The 19,327-nt window shown below is 38.6% G+C and overlaps 1 protein-coding gene across 4 annotated transcripts in view; it reads left to right on the top strand.

Moving 5' to 3' along the window:
* ZSWIM6 (zinc finger SWIM-type containing 6) overlaps positions 1 to 19,327 on the top strand; it is a 113,456-nt gene that overhangs the window by 56,183 nt on the left and 37,946 nt on the right. For all 4 annotated transcript variants that reach the window (XM_054184587.1, XM_054184586.1, XM_054184589.1 and 1 more), the window contains 3 exons: positions 6,279 to 6,635; positions 15,978 to 16,126; positions 16,654 to 16,804. In XM_054184587.1, the coding sequence (XP_054040562.1) occupies positions 6,279 to 6,635; positions 15,978 to 16,126; positions 16,654 to 16,804 (657 nt within the window). The remainder of the gene's footprint in view (positions 1 to 6,278; positions 6,636 to 15,977; positions 16,127 to 16,653; positions 16,805 to 19,327) is intronic.

Genomic DNA, 19,327 nt, shown 5'->3' with positions numbered 1-19,327 from the left:
TTGCACTGAAACCTTGAGGGGATCCTTGAGGCCATGCTCATGGGGTGCATGTTTTGTTCAATGCCTCCACCTCCAGACAGCATGAGCTGCTACAGTCTGCATCGGTCTCAAAACAGTCCAGATCCTGTATGGCTGTTTTGCAGGGTAAGGCATTTTGCTGTGTTATTTGCTGTTTGAACAGCCTTTCCTTGTCTTTAGGGAAGAGTAGTCTGGATGGTTGTAGGCCATCAACAATCATCCATGACCCCTGATGGGAACACAGCGATAAGTGGCTGCTTTTGAGCAGCAGAGATGTGATCCGGCTTTGCTTGAGGGGTTAGTGGAGGCATTAGTTGGACAGTTTTCAAACTTGAAGGTTTGGGCTGCTGAAGGAAGTTCTGGAAGATTTTTTTTTTTTTTCAAAATGCAACTGTTGAATTCAGAGTTGGGACAAATAAATCTTGCCGTTTGAGTCACTAGTGCTATCACCATTAACAGCACGCATGTTCTTGGACATGCGCTGGCACTAGTGAACTTTAAAGTTGTTGGTGGAGCATGTGTGTGGAGTTACTTAACGCTACTTCCACTCCCTCATCCCAAAACACCAAATCCTGACTATTGCCTTTATGAAAGGGAGTTGTAAAGTCAGGGCGTTTTTTTGTGATTGGTCTGTTAGTGTTTTGGTGCAGTGATAATAGCAATTTTATTCTAACTGGCAGTGCTCTCAAAACATGTGCTCTTCTATATGCTGTGCATTCATTACATACAGTAAACATCTTATGTGCTGCTCGTGGTAATTAATTTATTTTTTTTTCTGCTCCTCGTTACCTTTGTACTGGCATGTTTAAGGTACTATGGGTAAGTATTTTCCATTTTAAATCAATGTTTTCTCTGGTTTATAAATATGCTGTTAACATTAGCTTCAGGCTGAGTGGTGACATGCAAAGTTTTGACTTCATAATAATTTCAAAGGGTGTTGTTGGTCTGTTTTTAGAGTGTTCCAAAGTTCAGACAGAATTGAATGTAGGATACTACTTTGCCATCTTAAATGAAAACCACTTCTTAAAAGGCAAAATTTGAATGAGGTAAACATGGTTTAGACTTTTGCTTGTCTTGGGAAAAAATAATGCAACCACTGATCTAAGTTATGAAAAAATACCTAATGGGCATAGTTGGAATCTACTTTCCATAAGCATTTATTCTTGTTGTTGTTTGGTAGGCAAGATGAAGCAGAGGTGTTTTCCACTTTACACAGTGATTGTATGTTTGCCAAGTAATATTGTAGTCTGAATAAATCTCAGCTGGTAGGTCTGCAAGTTAATTTAAATGACTGTTAAAGATAGAGGGTATGATTCTGATTACCATTGTGAAATTATATAGGGGGAGGTTACCTGCGTAGGTCTTGCACGCTGAAGACTCCTCAGCTCCCAGAACAAGCTCTTCCATTTTTTTTCCTCAATAAGTTACCTCATCAGCTTCTCTCTTCTTCTGTGAACATAATTGTGAATGCGTTTCCCTGACTAAGAGTATATATATGGTTCTTGTAAACTACTTGGAAAAAGGGTCGGTTGATCAATATTAAGGAACGCATCCATTTTCCAAATACAGTTGATAGCATGTTTCCTAATTCTAGGATAATGTGTGTGTCGTGGATGAGGAATGCATAGTGTTCTTGAAAGGTGCATGGCAGCAAGCTACTCAAAAAAAAAAAACAAACATTTTTTAAGCTTTAAGGTAATTCTGTAATCCAGTTCTGACACTTTTCTATTTTCTGTGAAGGATAAACAATACCCAATGGTGAGGCATGGTTGCATTTCAATCAAAGCTTGGAATTACAAGTGTGAACTTAACGGTGATTTTTTTTTTTTAACTACTGGAATTCTTGATGGCACAGATGTATTTTGAATATATGCAATGCAGGTTTGCATTTTTAATACATTTTGTTAAAGTACTATTATTGTATGTTCATAAGAATAGCCTGCTTTTTTTTTTTTTAAGCTGGTAACATGTTTGTTTTGATATGTTACTGGTATTTTTGAAAAAGCAGCTAAAAAGTTGATTGAGAAAGAATTTGTTTTTCAGACAAAGTTCACTCCATAATAGCTTGCTGTGTTGTTGGCTGAATCACAAATGAATGCGGCCTCCCTTGAATGAGAGGTTTTTTCTTTAATTTCTTTTTTTCCTGTGTCTCAGGAACAATCTCAGAATTTTGAATTCTAAATTACTAAGAGAAAAGAAACCAAGGATCTAAAATTTTAGATTGAATTACTATTTATAGTTAATTTAAAAGTTGTATTGTACTCTTATTTCTTTGAATCACAACCATACATAATCTCAGCATAACTCCACTCCCACTCCCCCTAGCATTTTACATGGCTTGTTGTTCTGATAGCTTTTGTTCATTTTGTTCTGTATTTTTTTAAAATGCATCTTTGGACCTGGGTATATTGGGGAAGATGCTTTGTAACACCAGGTGACAGCAGAAAGGAATTAAGCTTCTGAGATACTGTTGCAGCAAAGTTACTGCTGCTTATCCCATTGGAATAGTGGAACTCGCTACTTCAGAATTTGTTTCTGACTTGAGTAACTAAAAGCTGATGTGCTGCTGCTTCTCCACATGCCACTGTCATTTCTCCTCTTTAGTGCCTTACAGTTTGAAGGGGTTTTTTTTTTGTTGTTTTATTCTAAAGTATTTATTTTTTTTGACAAGTGTATATGCTTGTGCTGGCAAGTACTTACACAGTAGTAATGTGTATTTTCATTTGTCAGACAGCTTTTCAGTCCTGTAATGGTTTGAGTTAATAGATCGGACACTCTCAAACAGATTTTGGCAAAAATTGCTTTGTAAAAATCACTGACTTCTTAATGCTTTCCTCCTGATGGCACTTTAGCTCAGTCCCCTTAGAAAAGTACGGCAGCTGAAAACACTATTTTTTTTTGACTTAAATAACTTTTGCCGTGTGTTTGAGGTGAGTGTTCAACAGAAGCAGAATCACTTTGTAAAACAAGCTTCACTTTGATACATTGTCTTAATGCTCCAACTGCTTTTCTAAACGCATTTTTGCAGAATGCAAAGCCTCTGTGCATTGGAAATGTCAGCAGAGCTTGAATTACTGGTCATGTGCGGGTTTGAAAACAGTAAAACATTTTGAACAGCAGCAGCTGAAGGGAAAAGGTGAAACATGCCTGCTCTATAAATAGCTTCTGTAGTGAACACCCGCTTTTCTGCCTGCAACTCTTTTGTTGTCTTTAGATAGTAGTGAACGAGCTTTTTAGTTTAAAAGTGAAGCATTAATGTTCTTGGGTTTGTTTGAGTGGGTTTTTTTGTTTTGTTTTGGTTTTGTGTTTTTTTGGTTGAATGGATAAATATTTCCAGTAAAGGTTTGTAACTTAGAGTAAAAGAGGAATTTTCACTCTGAAGGAAAATACCTATTTGAAGTGAGGGCTTGCAGCTTTTAGCTGAGGAGACTTTTTCTGCTTCTTTGGATCTGTTAGTGAAATGTCATTATCTTCAAGTCCCCGCACAGGTGATTCCTTTTGCCTTCTTCCAGGAGCATTTAACATCGCTCTTCTCAGCAGGCTATAAATTACTGCTGGTGAAAGCTTTCTAGCAAAGCACAGCGCATCAAATTTTACCTGCCACTAACTTTTCTTACTTTATTTGGAGAATATTCGGTGGTTATGTTGAAAAAGGTTAAGGCTATGTCAGCGGGAGGGGAACATCCCCCCCTGCTGAGTACTCCCCATTGCTGGGCAGCGGAGAAGGTGGCATTTGATGTCTGGTACGTTAAATTATAACAGCCCTACTGGGCCTTCTGAGCTGAAATTTCCTGAATTGTTTTCCCTGGCATGCTGAAACCTTTTTAAAGGTCATATTTACTAACAACAATTTCTTTCTTTAAACACACAGCAGAAAAAAGAGAAGGAAAACAGTGTTTCATAATTACCAGGCACAGACACCTCTGTGGCACAGTTAATACAGAGCTTCTACGTTTTAGCCTGCAAGGGCAGCTGACGTTTTTGTTTAAACCCTCTGTAATTTAAGAAGGGTAGGTTAGGTAACTTGACTGTATTACTGCTGTCATTGTCTAGCATTTATAAATGTTGTTGCTTGTAACATGAATTGTCAAAAAAATCTCAATGGAGGGGGAGCCGTGTTTGTGTCTGTACAGTGTAGGGACTTAAAGGCAGGCCTGCTGTTAACTCTGAATATTTCTGGGGACATTCATGTCTCTGGGAAGACTTTAAATTTTTTCAATGCTTGAATTACATACTGACAAACTAAAAGTTATAATATTGTTGGAGCAGCTGGTCGTTTGTTTGGTTTTTTAATTGGTTTAATAGAAAATCTTTCATTGGGCCTTTTTCTATTGGAATTAATAGGAGTTCAGGTACATAGGGAGAGTAGGAAGGGGTGGGATCAGGCCCTTTTGGTATTCAAGTGTTAGGCTTTTCCTCAGCTCATAGATTAGAGACAGTTTTATGTATGTTTCATAGGAAAGTGATATTAAAAAGAAAAATCTCCCGCGCAGTTTCTTTGGGACCATCAATTCAACTTTCACTTACTCAGAATTAACCTGAAGTAGAGCTGGCTAAGTGTTAACAAAGCCTCTCTTTTTGAGAGGAGGCATTTCCAGGTGCATGCAGTGGCACCTTAAAAACCAAAGGGAAAGGCTTCGGGAGGAGCTCATGATGCAAGGGGCAATTCCACTTCCCTCCTCCGTGAGACAAGAGGAAGACTACCGCGTGCTTCTGGGATGGTTCGTCCACTCCCTTCCTCTCTGTGCACTCTGCATCTTACTGCCTCGTCAGCCTCAGCTTTTAACTACTTTAACTGGTAAACATCCTCTTGCAAAGTCAAGGTTAGTGTGTGCATATGACCTTCTTCAGGGTAGAGTGTCAGAGTACTGCAGCTGAATGTAATCCAGACAGTGATGCTGACTGCACAACCTGCTCTGAAATGTACAGTGTGAAAAAATGGAAAAAATGAGAGATTTTCCTCTTCATTTCTTGTAACTTGAGGAGCTTCTTAAAAACAATTGGGGATACGGCATTTTGGACTAGACCTGTGTATATATTTCTTTTTTCCCCACCTAGTTTTCATGTAATACTGCTTCCTACAATACGCTTTTCTTGTATTTCAAGAATACTACATCAGTTTTGGACTTTGAGGGACTGGTTTTATATTATTTCCATTATAAATAGTTAATGTGTCACACCTTACTTTTAGTGTCCATCCCAGATTTTGTATGTGCTGTCTGTTCAAGTCTTATACTGATACAGCATAAGAAATATAGTTTGTATTGCCATGTATGTATGTCTCTGACTTTATGCTTGAGCCAGAATTAATGCCATGCTTACATAAAATCCAAAAGAAACCCCCAAATTCTGCTATTCAATGATAACATATTGAGGGCCAAACTGGGAGAGGTGGGTTTAGGTCTTATTTTCAGAGTTTGAGACCTTGGTTCAACAGGGTGCCGTGTTGGCTAGTGGCATCTTTGCTGAAGCGAACATCTTTCTTATGGTGTACCATTACTTCTTACAATACAAGAAAACCTAGCTCTTTTGCCTTGTGCTTTATTATGCTGCATGGAAAAGAGGACCGTAATGCAGACTTCTGAAACATTGCACATGTGTCTTATTTAGTATTATAAATCTGGTATCCTGTGTATTCCTAATTACAGCGGTTTCCATCTCCAAAGAGCTACACAAAAATAGCTGTCCTACTGGATCACTTGGGTGAAGGTGAGCTTTAATATGAGCTCAGTGGTGGGAGAGGTGAGGGCAAAGAGGTGAAGTAGCTTGTGTCAGTGAGTTAGTGGCAGAGTTGAGACTAGGACCTGGGTTCGTGCCACTAGAGTGCACTACTTCCCTCTTACTTAGTCAGAGAATGGTTAAATTTGCTGGTAGGTGCTGCAGGCTCCCTGGTGGGGGGTTTGGAAAATTGCTGCCAACTTGCTGAGTTACTGGCAGTTTCACATTGGTCTTAATCGGTTGCAGCTCTCCTCTGCAGCTATCATTTACCAAGTAAATGTTTGTCTTACTTTCAAACGTTTATAAATGTTGTGATGGAATGGCAAAGAGAGCTTGTAAACTAGGTTTTTACCCCCCTTTTGATTTTACTGGTGATGAAAATGGTACGTATGAAAGAAAGGGTTAATAATACCTGTAATTAAAGCAAGTTCTTAAGATATATTGTTTCTCAGAAATAGATGATGACATTTACTTTTTTAACAAAACATTCTTAATGAGATACGTTATTTTACTTATTAACTTCTCTTTTTTTCCCTACACAGGTTTCCACTTGAGTGGCACAGTGACAGAGCCTGCAATGCAATCGGAGCCAGAAACTGTTTGCAATGTAGCTATCAGCTTTGATCGTTGCAAGATTACCTCAGTGACCTGTAGCTGTGGAAACAAGGACATATTTTATTGTGCCCATGTTGTGGCACTCTCTTTATACCGGATCCGCAAGCCAGATCAGGTCAAACTGCATCTTCCCATTTCAGAGACACTCTTTCAAATGAACAGAGACCAACTACAAAAATTTGTACAGTATTTGATCACAGTGCACCACACAGAAGTTTTGCCAACTGCTCAAAAATTAGCAGATGAAATTCTTTCTCAGAATTCAGAAATCAATCAAGTCCACGGTGAGTTTGATTCTTGTTCTTCTTTTTCCTTCGTTCCCTCTTTGGTTTTGAGCTTTTTTGTGGCATTCAGGAGTGTGACCTGCGGAGATCCCTTCCAGACAGAATTATTCCACGTTTCTGTGGTGTTTACAAGAGAGGATTCTGTTATTGAACCTTCACTTTAAGATGTTTAGAAAGCAGTACTTTTTGGAAAAAAGAATTCATAAGCAATGAGCTTGATGTCTCCAGTGCTGTTAATATGTGGCCTGATCCACTTTATGCTTGTATTTTCCAGCTATGAAAAAGTAGTGATGTTCTTTGTATAGCCACATTGCTTAAAGGAACTGTCTTCCCAGTTTACCAATGGTATCTTTTTGCTATTCTTTTTGAACTAATCTTCTGACATTTTGGTGGTGTAATTCTGTTTTAATGGCAAAGCATAAAAGCAAGTAGGTGTTACTGTTTGTTTGTTTTTTTTAATTCATTAAATATACTTTTATTGTCCTTTGGGATTTGGTTTCTATATGAAGTCAGAAGAAATAGAAAAACTGTATTTCAGTGCCTTTTTCCTGTTAGTGGTGCAGCAGCCTATAGCACCAGCAAAGGTCTTGATCTTTCCTGCCCTTTCTGCTACATGTGGTTTTAATGGCTCTCAGTTTCTTGTACTGAACATCTTATGTTTGTTAAAGGGTGCTGAGTGTGACTTGAGGCTTCTGAGATGGCTTTTCTGTGGATCCTGCTGAACTGAAAGTGGGTAATTGTGCATTTGAGCTGACCCAGCTAGTTATTAGAGTCCTGTGTTCCTGTAAGGTCACCTGATAGAAATGTCCTCTAAGGTGACCATAACTGTAGGCGTAGGAGCAGCTTAGAGGTGAAAAGTAAGGTATCTAAATATCTAAAAATGTCTTTTTTTTGTTTGTTCATTGACAGGAACAGTTCTTGTGTGTTAGCCATTTAAGAGTGATGAGCTCTATTCCAAAGAATTTGCAATACAAACACAACCAAGCTGCTTAATATTAGAGAAAGAAAAACACGTGTGTTAGATACAGTGTAGGCAGAACAAAAGGGAGTCTTTCTCATAACAGGACTCACTGGCAGCCAAGCCCCTCTCTTTAGGGTCTGGTGACCCTGGCAGGTCCAGGCAGGTGGTGCTGCAAGAAGGTGAATTTCAGGAGCAGGGCTCTCTTTTTGGCTTTGGGGGTTATAGGGATGTGGCCAGAGGCAAGGTGGTTGCTCTAGCTGTTACGGAACATAATGAGAAGGTGATTGGCAGAGCTGCCTGGTGATGATGGAAAGAATGGGAAGCGAAAAAGCAGATGCAGGACATTAAGCAATAGAGGAAGATGCTCAGATTTGGTAAGCTGAGGGCATATATCGCATGAGAGCTGGTAATAGACTGAGCATACAGAATTAAGGGGAAGGAAGAATTATGGTGAGTATGAGAGGCACAGAAGATTCAAACAGTCAAGGGTGATTAGAAAAGGGGAAGGCAGGGGTGGGAAAGGAAGGACAGGTTGTGACTATATATGGCTGTATTAGATATACGGTGGCTAATGTAAGAGAAATGACAAGCTGTTGCAGAGAGAGCTCAAACTTGATCAACATTAAGTCTGTAATTATACTAATCATAGGCATGTAAGTCTTCGTCAGCTATTTTCTTATTGTCAAAATATCTCATTATTCATTACTACTTAAAGTATTTTTAGAAATATATTTGATGTTTGTGTCATAGCCTAAATAGCAAAAAGAATAGGAAACAAAAAAGTAAGTTGATGGCCAATTATGAAATTTCACAATGAATTTGAGTAGGGTAGTTTAAAAATATCCACGAAACTAAAAGGCTTCTTACAGATGCTACTGTTTTCCTAGTAAATGAGATTGCAGTGTGTCTCTGTTGGCTGTTGGTGTTTCTTAATAAGATACCAAAAACTGAAGTAGAAAATCCAGGCAGCGTAAGAAAATAAACTGCTATTACCAAAGAAAGGTGGGTTATAAAAGAGGATCTATAGTCTCCAGCTTTTCTTCTGAATCCCATAAAACAATGGTCTGATTTTTTTTTTTTAATGTTTACAATGTTAAAAAATTACAGGATTCTTTTAAGGAAAAAGTAAGTCCCTCTGTTTATGTAGCAAGTAAGCATTCTTCTGGGATTCATGCTGTAATTCTCATCTTTGATCAAATTCCTTAAATTAAAAATAATGAAGTTAACCAAAAGAAATCTATGAAAAATAACCAGAAGTAATCTGTGTCTGGTTCTGATAGTATAGGATGGTGAACATAAGATCACTGTTCACTCTGTCATATCTGCTGTGCTGCAGAAGTTCATTTTGTAATACAAAACTGTCTTGTAGACCTGTCTTGCGTTGCACAGTTTAACCTCACAAAACTAGTGTTTGAAGAGGAATTATGTTGAACACTTCTTGAAGGCCCAGGTAAGTAAGAGGAAAAACTTACAAAAAATTGCTTATAAAAGTAAGAGCAGACCAGGCACAGAAACACCAGAAACAGCTTTGATCAAAGGGAAGTCCTGAATCTGGAGTTGGATGAGGAAGTTCTTTTCAGTGTTACCTAGAGGTGTTTTAATTTCAGGGGTGTTTTTTATATAAAAATTCAATTTTTTTTTTATTTTTTTCTTCTTCTCTCATGGTGGCTGTACTAGTTCTAGTTTTCATGTATTTCCAGCAATAGACAAAAGAAATCAACCCTTGAATACTGTTTATTTGTACATAAGAAGGATGCAGGACTCTGAAGAGCTCTGACCACAGTGTCTTGTTGACTTGCTTATGAGCTGGCTAGGGAGATGGAACAACTCTGCAGTACTTTCCTGTCACGAAGGGTGAATTGGGTAATTGTTTATTTGCTCAAATTTCTGTCTCATGCAGCATTTGATGACTGGCTTTGGCCACTTTCCTTGTGAAGTAGGTTACTGGGGGGACTAGGGAAGTGACTTACCTTGATGACACGGGTTTTGAAATGACAAATCCCTTTGCGTTCCTGGAAGGAAAGAAATGATGCAGTATCCTTTCTTGGTTCGTGGCAGAGCTTCACTGCAGGAAAAAATAAGGGGATGCTGTTAGAAGAGCAGGAAAGTGTTGTCTGTACACTAACTTCTTCAGGAGAATGGAGTGATTTATTTGAAATGCTCTCTGTATTCCCCATGATAATTTTCACATGGTGTTGATTACCTTACAAGAGGGTTTTGCATGTTTTTAGAGCACAAAAGCACCTCTTACATTTGAGAAGACTTATTGTTTTCTCTTTTTCTCATGAAACACTGCTACAGCTCTGCATGTTGCTGATGATTTCAAAACTGGAGATCTGTGGGGTCTAATCTTCTGTGCTGAAGACAACTAGGTATTCATACAGATACCCTGATGTCTGTGCAGCATAACTCTTGGCTTCACATTGGGTTTCAGTTTTGGGCCGCTGACTCAGTAAGCTGGATGTAGATTTGGATCCTGCTTAGCTGTGGCTTTTTTCCTCCCTGTTAATTTTTGTACCATAGTAGCAGTGGAAGCTGGCAGGTGTATAAGGCTAGGAAGAGAACAGTCAGGATGATGGATTATCAGCCAGGTTTGTCATCTTGGATCAGTCGTTTCTTAAGTATGAAACTTCACTTAAACGAATTGATTGTAAGGTCAAACTACGTTCCTGAGAATTTGAGTGGAAATAGGAAAATCACTGCAGGAATGGGGGAGGAGGAAGGGAAGGTTTGTTTGCATATTCATCTCATATTAGCACTGATTATTTGTTGTGTGCGTAGTGAAAAAGGGTCTGCCTTTTATTGGTAGAAGGACAGCCTAGCAAACAGTTTCATTTTTGCCTTTTAAGCTGTACTGTTTCTTTCCCGAGTGTTTAGTGCTGCTGTTGCAATCGCTGCTTTTAGAAGAACTGCGTGAATTTTTCCAGACTTTCTCCCTTTCTCTGATTCTCCAATTCGCAATACAAGTCACTCACCAGCACAAAACTACATGCAGATGAACTCAAATTTAAGAGGGAGGACCTGGGAGGAAGCAGTTTACATTTGTGTTCTCAGAAACAGAGGTACCTGGGCAGTTGCTGCTGTATTTGTCTAGGCACATCTAGGTACATCCTCTGCAAACATTAATCTGTAACACATATTAGGAGTGCTGGTGGAGGCATTCAAGAAGGAAACATGTATCCACAAAATTGCTTTAAAATAAAATTTCAGAGTACCCAGTGCTGTTCCATTATATTGTAAGTTCCAAAGGGCAATTAGAGGTACAGGTGAGTATGTGTTAATGTCCACTGAGTGTATTTAACTGAAACGAGGGGGATTTTAGCGGAAAATTGTAGGGTAGGATAGGGCTGAACAACAGAAGACAGTGTATTGCTGATCTACTAGAAAACAAGAGTGTGTTAAATGTTCAAATGTCTAATGTTAAAGATGATGAGTTATTAAAAACATGATAGAATCTTTCATATGGCCCTGCTTAAACTGGCAAAATTGATTAAGAGACTAGTTGCAAAAGAAGAATGTAGGAAATGGCAGGTGAGTTTCCTTTCAAGAAGGGTGAAAGCGAAGAGCTCCAGTTCTTAGTATGAAAATTGTTTAGTGAACTGGAATGGGAAGGAAATAACAACAAGACTAGCAAAAACTAGAGAAATTTCAGAAACCCAAATAGATCGACAGCTGCAAAATAACGTGAAAAAGTAATTTATGAAAATCAAATTTTTAGGAAAGGTTTTTCCAGATACATTAAACATTGAAATAAAACTTGTTATAGAGAAAATAAAGAGTGAGATTTTTGTTTTGAGGCATGGAAGGTAAAAATAAATGAAAATAATGCATGCTAGTCTGTACTGATAAGGAAGTTCTTTTATGTACCACACACAAGTAGACTTTGAAACTTGGTGCGATATAATGTTTGTGAGACCTGGATTTGAGCTGGAGAGGTTAGATATTGTCAGCAGATAAGTTCATGCATTTGCTGTATGTGGGAGTGGAAATAATTTTTTTGAAAGTTAAAAACTTGTTGGGGGTTTATTAACTTTCCTCAGCAACTTAGAGTAACCTGTCTTGTCTTCATATTTTCTGTTGTTAGCACTGATTGCTTCACAGTAGTCGGCTGTTTTTCTTTGCTGAACAGGTGTTACATTCCACCCAAGAATTCTGAAATTAAGTATAAGATGAAGTGACTTATGTCTAAACTTTGAATCATTTGGGGAATCAAAGGCATAATAATATTTTTTGAATCATTAAGTTTATGATCATTGGTTTTGTGTAATTATTGTTTAGAATAATTCTAGCACACTAAGCTTATAAAACCAATGACTATTCTGTTGTGAAGCAGCGTACAGCAGTATTGGTTTCTAGCTGGGACCATTCAAATATTTTTTTCCATATCTTCTCTTTAATGCTGCTGTGAGGTGACACTTAATAAAATTTAACTGATCTACAGTTAATTTGTATACTTAAATTAATAAGATTATAAAATGAAGTTCAAACAAGTTTCAGTACTGCTATGAGAAAGTACTCTCAGCTTTTGTGATCAACTCTTGTGATACTTCAGAAATAAGGATCAGGGAAGCATTCTACTTTGTGCTGTTTTGACGCAATTTCACTGTTGATCTGCACCTGACTAGTTTGCAATATAGGCAATTCTTAACCCATTTTTGTCAATGCTCCTTGCTTTGCTTCTGCTTACTTTTTGAGGTTAAGTTGCCCATATACACCACCAGTTCTTGAATGTGGTTGCTCACTTTGAAAGCAGTTCCTCTTAAAATTGCTATGTAAGTGATCAAAGCGTTTATTTTTTTGAAATGCTTCTGCTGCTTAGAACTCGGGAGTTGATTATACTTAACAGGTAACTGCTATGACCAGAAATATAAAAGGTTGTTACCCTTTTTTCAAACTTCATTGGAATGTTTAGTGCTACAAACAGTTGTGCACAATATTCCTGCTTTGTTTGTTAAGATTGCAACTGAGTAATTTTAGTAAAAAAGCATGAGTAAGTGTTTATGGCTGTATCTATATACTGAGTATAAATACTTTATTTATTGTATGTACCTGTAAGTACCTGATGTAAAACCTATTTCAAAGACCAGTCACGACAGAAGTTAAAGCCAGAGGCTGGAGGGAGGGAGATTAATATGTTAGTGTCTATAAACTGACACAGTTTAATTACAGGTTTTAATGTTTAGTATAATTATACAGTGCTTTTCACTTTCATAGTTCAAATGTGAACTAATTTATCCTCATGGCACCCCTCTAAAGCACATAAGTAGTACTTATCCCTAGTTTACAAGTGGGGAACGGGATTTGGACTTGGTACCAAACTGTACTGCAGAGATTAAATTCAGGACTGCCCATGTTCCTCTTGCAACCAGACTGTCCATCTGCTGAAGCCTTGCAGTGCCTGTTTGGGGCTGTCCCACACCCTGAGCAAAGCCACCACCTTTGGGTTGAACCTTCAACTCTGCCTGTTGTGGAGCCTGAGCCTTCCTGATGGCTATTGCCAGGGCTTCGTCTTGTGGCTCTTGAGGCAGCCCCCTCCTGTTGCTTGTTCAGATAGTTCTTGTCTACTCACCTGGTCCCATGTCTTCAGAAGAAGAATGATAGTGTAGAAATCCTGTCTGTTGCCCAAGAGTGATCTGTGTTTGAGTGGGAGAGGAAACAGGCTAGATCAATCGGTGTTCACCTGACTGTAAGCGAAGGTAGTGATCTTGAAAAGTGCCCGGTTGAGAGACACGGAGGTGGTCAAGTCTCGACCCCAAAACAAGAGTGACGTGGGCAGGGGAAGCTGAGGCTTCCCCAGTGGCACCACTAGGATGCAACAGATAGTTTGGATTCGTGCCTGATTGGACACTCCGTCTCTGTGCCTTGTTAGTCCATGGCTATTGCTGAAGACTGCCACTGGTGTAGGAAGATCAGTGAAGTACAACTGTAGCTGGTGCTGGTTACATGTACACTGAAATTTCTTTATACATCTCAATTAAAAATGTTGATTGTACCAAATGTAGCTTGTATAAGATCATGTAAGAAAAATCACTCTGAATCAGACATATCTATTGTAACGTGCTGAGCAGCATTGTAGAGCTCAGACCATCCTCAGCTTGATGTCTTCAGTTTTTACAGTCTTCTAGCCTGCTGGCATGAAAATAACACTGGTGTAAGCGTAGCAATGCTGGGCCCCTGGAGAAGGTACATTTGGGATCCTGCTGTGAGAAGAGGCCTTGGTGGGGGCAGTGCTGCTGGCCATGGGCAGTGGGCACCCATGTTCTTCTAAAGGAACCCTGTTGTTAAAAAATCTGCAGTAGCTTTGTTGAAATTTAACCTTGTAGCACAAACTGAGTGATGAGCTTTTGATAAAATGTAAACAGTTACGGAAGGAATTTTGGGTTTTTTGTCCCTAAATAGGGAAGCTTAGCTGAGGAATCTTGGGGCTATTTTTAATTCAATTTAAAAGTAGCCATACCAAGATTATTTAAAGATAAATCTCCAATGAAGGGAGGGAAAATATAAATGTATTTTTTTATACTGGTGCTTTTATATACTTTCTTTTCGCAGGTCTTTTCTCTGTATTTTAGAGCAATGAAATATTTAAAGTATTTGCAAGGTGATACTGCAAACCTGGGTCTGTGCAACAGCTGCCCCGCTTGTTATCGTGTGGTTTATTTCCCTTTCTATCTTGTTCTTTGCAACTGAAGGCTTATCAGTATATGTTTCATGTTGCTGATTGAATTGAAAGCCCCTTAAAACTAACATACTAAAGATGGAAGCACCCGTAGAAGAGGAGGCGTTTTCAGTCCTTGGTTTTTGTCTTGTGAGACACAGTTATGATTTCCATGGAAGACAGAAGAGTTCATTCACATTTTTGAAGACACAATTTCTTACTAATCTAAATATATATGTGTGTGTATATATACACAGCAGTGGAGTGTTCCCAGCTGTAGGCTCTGAAGTTGGAGGCAGTTTAGGAAGTTGCTGAGCTGGAAGAATTTTTTTTACTCTCTCAGCAACTAGTAGACAAGACATCTTTCTGACCCTTTAAATCTCCCAGTTTTGTTTTCATTGAATAAAGATTCCAGTATTCCCTGTGACCGCTTAAAAGCTTCACCTACCTGGCAGAACTGTAACTGTGAAATGAAGGCTTGAATCAATAGAATCAATGTTTAATTCTTGTACATCTGGAGAGTTGTGGCTATCTTTGCTTTTCAAGTTCTCAGAACTTCTTTTGAAAAAGCAAGTTTTTACAAGTCTAACTACGTAATTTTCCTTCCCTGCCAGTATCCTTTTTTTGTCTATAGAGGTAACATGGAGTCAGATTTAAGTGATAGGTTGTGTAGTGTGATTCAGTTTCTAACATCTTTTCAAAAACTAACCGAGATAGAGATTACACAGTTGCGACAAGCCCAAAATCAAAATGTCAAGTTAACTTGAGTCTTGGGTGTGCATAAAACACCTTATATATGGCATGGTGAGGCACTACCTTGAATTCTTTCCCTTTCAGCCTAGGTAAGTGTTTTTCAGCCTTTTCAGTCTGAATACCGTTTAAAAAAAGTCCAGTGGATGTGCAGGCATCTTCAGAATAATACAGATTACTAGATGGTGCGAGAACTTGTTTTAGTTAATTTTGTCAGCCTTTAAAAGAGGCTGCTGGTGAAAGATCACTAATCTCAATTGCAAAATTTGAATGAGAGCAGCCTGTGGCCAAAGCACTGCCTGATGTAAATCTGGTCACTTCAGTTCATACTAATTCTGATAGAGTTGCTCTGAATTGAGTCTGTGCTGATGACATTGACTATGTAAAAATGCTCCTTTGGAAGCACCACAGTCTTACACAGCTGTAACACTTACTTATGATGGAAATGCCTTTAGTGCTTTAAGACTCTGGATTTGTTTGGGGATTTCTTTTACTCTTTGTTTAGCTTTGCAGAGCCATCACAGCTCAGAGGCACCGAGGTGATGAATTTCCTCATGTTCATCAATAGCAGCGCTCACTAGCAGTCACTTAAACCTGAGCAAGATTGCTGAAGGTACAGGAATTACACAGGTGTTTTGGGGAAAGTGGTTTTAACATCACAGTTATAGAAATACTATGCAAAGTCTAATTTTCCTTGTAAAAGCGTTCTAATGTAGCTGCTGAGATTGGAGGAAAAAAACTTCGCCTTCATTTTAATGTTTAAAGATGTTATTTATTTAAATACCTTTTCATAGGCTGTGATTTCTAAGTGTTTAAGACTACTGAGGAGAAATCTATCTTAAAGAATGTTTAGATTAAAGCCAAGACATCCAAAACAGGACAAAACACAAATCCAAAACCCTTTGCAGTAGTCCTCCCCCTTGGACCCACTCTTCTTTATATAGAACGTAATGATTTCTCTCCTTGCTGTTTGCAGGTGCTCCTGACCCAACAGCGGGTGCTAGCATAGATGATGAAAACTGCTGGCATTTGGATGAGGAACAGGTCCAAGAACAGGTTAAACTCTTCCTCTCCCAGGGCGGATACCACGGATCAGGGAAGCAGCTCAATTTGCTTTTTGCAAAGGTGTGTTTGAGTACTCTAAACCTTCCCTTTTTTCTCTCCCCTGTTCCCCAAGCCAGTCTGTACTTGTTCAGTCTTACTCAAAAGTCCTGTTCTGAAACAAGACAAAGCCTTGGGAACATGATGGCAACTTAATAATGAGTTGTGCAGCAATGGACTGCAATCTGATGTGTCTTGAGCTCAGTTTAAGGATATGAAGTAACATTTCAACCATCTGCAGCTTTGCTGTTCTCTTCCTTCCCAGCCTCAAAATGCTGGAGAAACCTGTAGAAATCAATCTTGCAGTAGTTTACATAATACGTTTGTGGATTATTTGTGAAAGAAGTGTCTTTGAAGAATTGCAATGTGATACTGAAACCAAAAATTGTTAAAATTGGGAAGGCAGACTTTTTTCTATTTAAATAAGAAATGTAATTTATATATGTGTTGTGAAATTTTTAACGGAGGTGGAATATTTAACACTGCAGCATATTGTCTGTACTGTGATTTCTTTGTGTTTTCAAGTTTGTATTAAAAGACTCATTTCCTAGGTGCGAGAGATGCTAAAGATGAGAGATTCAAATGGAGCTCGCATGTTGACGTTGATAACAGAACAGTTCATGGCTGACCCTCGTCTGTCGCTTTGGAGACAACAAGGAACTTCAATGACTGACAAGTATAGGCAGCTCTGGGACGAACTGGGTAAATGCACAGACTTCAGAATCATTTAGGTGTTTACATGTATAATGAAGAAACAATTACATATTTGGGGTGAAGAGAAACTTTATTGTGGTACTAGGTAAAGCAGGTTAGAGTTTGGTGCAGTTCTGCTTTTTCAGTTAAGGTTGGGTGAAATTGAATTTCTGATCCAGAGCATGAGACTATTGCAGTTGGCGGAGAGGAAGCACGGTATGAAACGAGTACAATTGCAACAGGTTGTAAGTACCTGAGTATCTGAAAAGAATAAAGCAAAAAGTGGAAACATAGCTACACAACTGAGGGTAAGTATGTGAGCCACTAGTGCTAAACTGGAGAGATTAAGGAAGAAATCGATTCACAACTAGAGAGAAATAGAAGGCAAAAAGAGAAGATTCATTAAGACTACGAGAAGACAGCAACAAAGGAAAGTAGAAGTCCATTGTTGAGTAGGAAAGGAGGTCAAATAACAGAGGGCTAAAACAATTAACACTGCTTTACAGGAAAGGTCAGTTGTGACCAGATACATGAATTAGGTGTACAATGGAGAGAGGAACACAGGCTGAAATGGGAAAGGGCTGTTTAAACTGGTAAGGTTTGAGAATACTTGTTCTAAAGTGTTCCAGAAAATCAATAATATGTTTTTGAATTACTGCTTCAGAAGTTCTCGAAATCTGTAGGAATTTGTGGTAGGAAGGGGAAATTCAAAACAACTTGAACGTAAATGTCACCATTATTTTAAAGGTGTGTAGGTGAGTGGAAAGAATACTAAGTAACCAAAAGCATTGCTTTCCTAGGTATAAGGTACTGGAATGAACTACTAACCAGTTGGTGTCTTAAGGGTATAGAAGATATAAGCAATAAAAGACAACCTGAATTATTTGAAATACAGTGGTAAATCTGATTTGTTTCTCTAGAAGATAATTTTCTGAGGATATGAATGAAGGGTTTAATGTGTATATCTTAGCTGTAGTAAGGTTTGGATGCTGTCTTGGAGACTTTCTCAAAGCAAGCTGAAGACACGCAGCCTAAGTGGAATCACCTTATGGTTCATGGAACTTGGAGTAGTTACCTGTGCTCTCACTCAATCTGGAAATACACTCCAAGTCTAGATTAAAGGAGTCTGTCTTGCGATATGTTCTTTTCAATATTGCTATGCCTGACTTATGTGGCATGGAACATAGAAATAAATAAATAAATATTAAATAACAAACAAAAAACCTTATAGATGATGCCCTATGGGACATTGTGTAAACACTGCAGAGAAGAGAGTCAAAGACCATAATGCCCTTCATATATTTTAAATGTCCAAAATCAAGCTAAATGAAATCGAAACAAAAATAACATGCTTCATTTAGAAAGGAAGCAACAAAAGCAAAACTTAATTTTTTCACTGTTAAAGGTTAAAGATGACCATGATTGATTGTGTGTTGACTGGTGGGGTAAGACAGGGTATAACCTGTTCAGCATAAATTATGTTCACTCTAAATGAAGCATTAGGCTAATAAAGCACTAGCTATCTAGTTGAGATCATGAACTTCAGTGGTGGAAAGCCTTAATGTCAGAGCAGCCAAAGCTCTGTCGGAGAGTGTAGGTATAACTACTTGTCTTCAAGTGTAACAACCTTTCTAGTGTGTCATTTTTGTGATGCCTTGGCTTGTTGGGGAATAACAGTTTTTGCCAAGCAGGGCACGTGCTTAGCTGGACGTGTATGCAGCAAAATTGTATCCCACCGTACTGAAAACCGGAGGGTCTCATGCTTCATTGCTTATGTGGGTTGATCTCGTGGGTGGTGGGAGAGGCAGAAATGTGTTCTCCATCTGTTACCTGTAGCAGTGTTATCACAGGCTGCTAATAAACATAAAAGGTTTTGTTGAATTTTCGTAGCGGCTCCTCTTCTTGTTTCCTCAGTTTCATATTAACATCATTTCTTGACAGCACCTGTCTGAAGGTAGAAGAGGTGGAATCACTCTGCCTGCAGCATAGAATAAGGAGTATTTCAGATTAATTGAATTGATTAGTTTACCTCTGTTTAATCAGAATTATAGGTGCCACTCCCAAAAAGACACAGTGCAACCACCAGTCTCACCACTACGTTAGCTGCTGTGTTTGCAATCTGAGGCAGACCCTGTTGTTTCAGTCCTGAACTGCTCTGCTGCCTCTAACAGTATCAAGATATGTTGGTCATGTACCATGGTTTCAATTGCAAATACACTTCAGTCACTTCAGGTGTGTGGTAGGCTAAGGGTAGAACTTAACTTTGTTCTTCCATATCCAGCTTGTGTTTATGTTGCTAAACTGTTCACTTCTTCCTTCCAGTGGTGCTTAGCTGGTTGCCCCAAAGTTCTGGTTAATGGGATGAGTCTCTCCAGCTTGACTCCTACCTTATGTAAAACTTACAAACTGCTGCCACGTTTTTGCTAGGATTTTGCCTCGAGTTTCACTCAAATTAAACACATCCCTTTTCCCAGGTGAAATGTGCGTCCCAAAAAAAAAAAAAAAAAAATGCGCAAAAGTTGAAGGAGATTA

The sequence above is a fragment of the Rissa tridactyla genome, chromosome Z (assembly GCF_028500815.1).
Source record: "Rissa tridactyla isolate bRisTri1 chromosome Z, bRisTri1.patW.cur.20221130, whole genome shotgun sequence".
Classification (NCBI taxonomy): Eukaryota; Metazoa; Chordata; class Aves; order Charadriiformes; family Laridae; genus Rissa; species Rissa tridactyla.
Note: the sequence above shows the minus strand (reverse complement) of the source record. Positions and strands in the feature narration are given on the sequence as shown.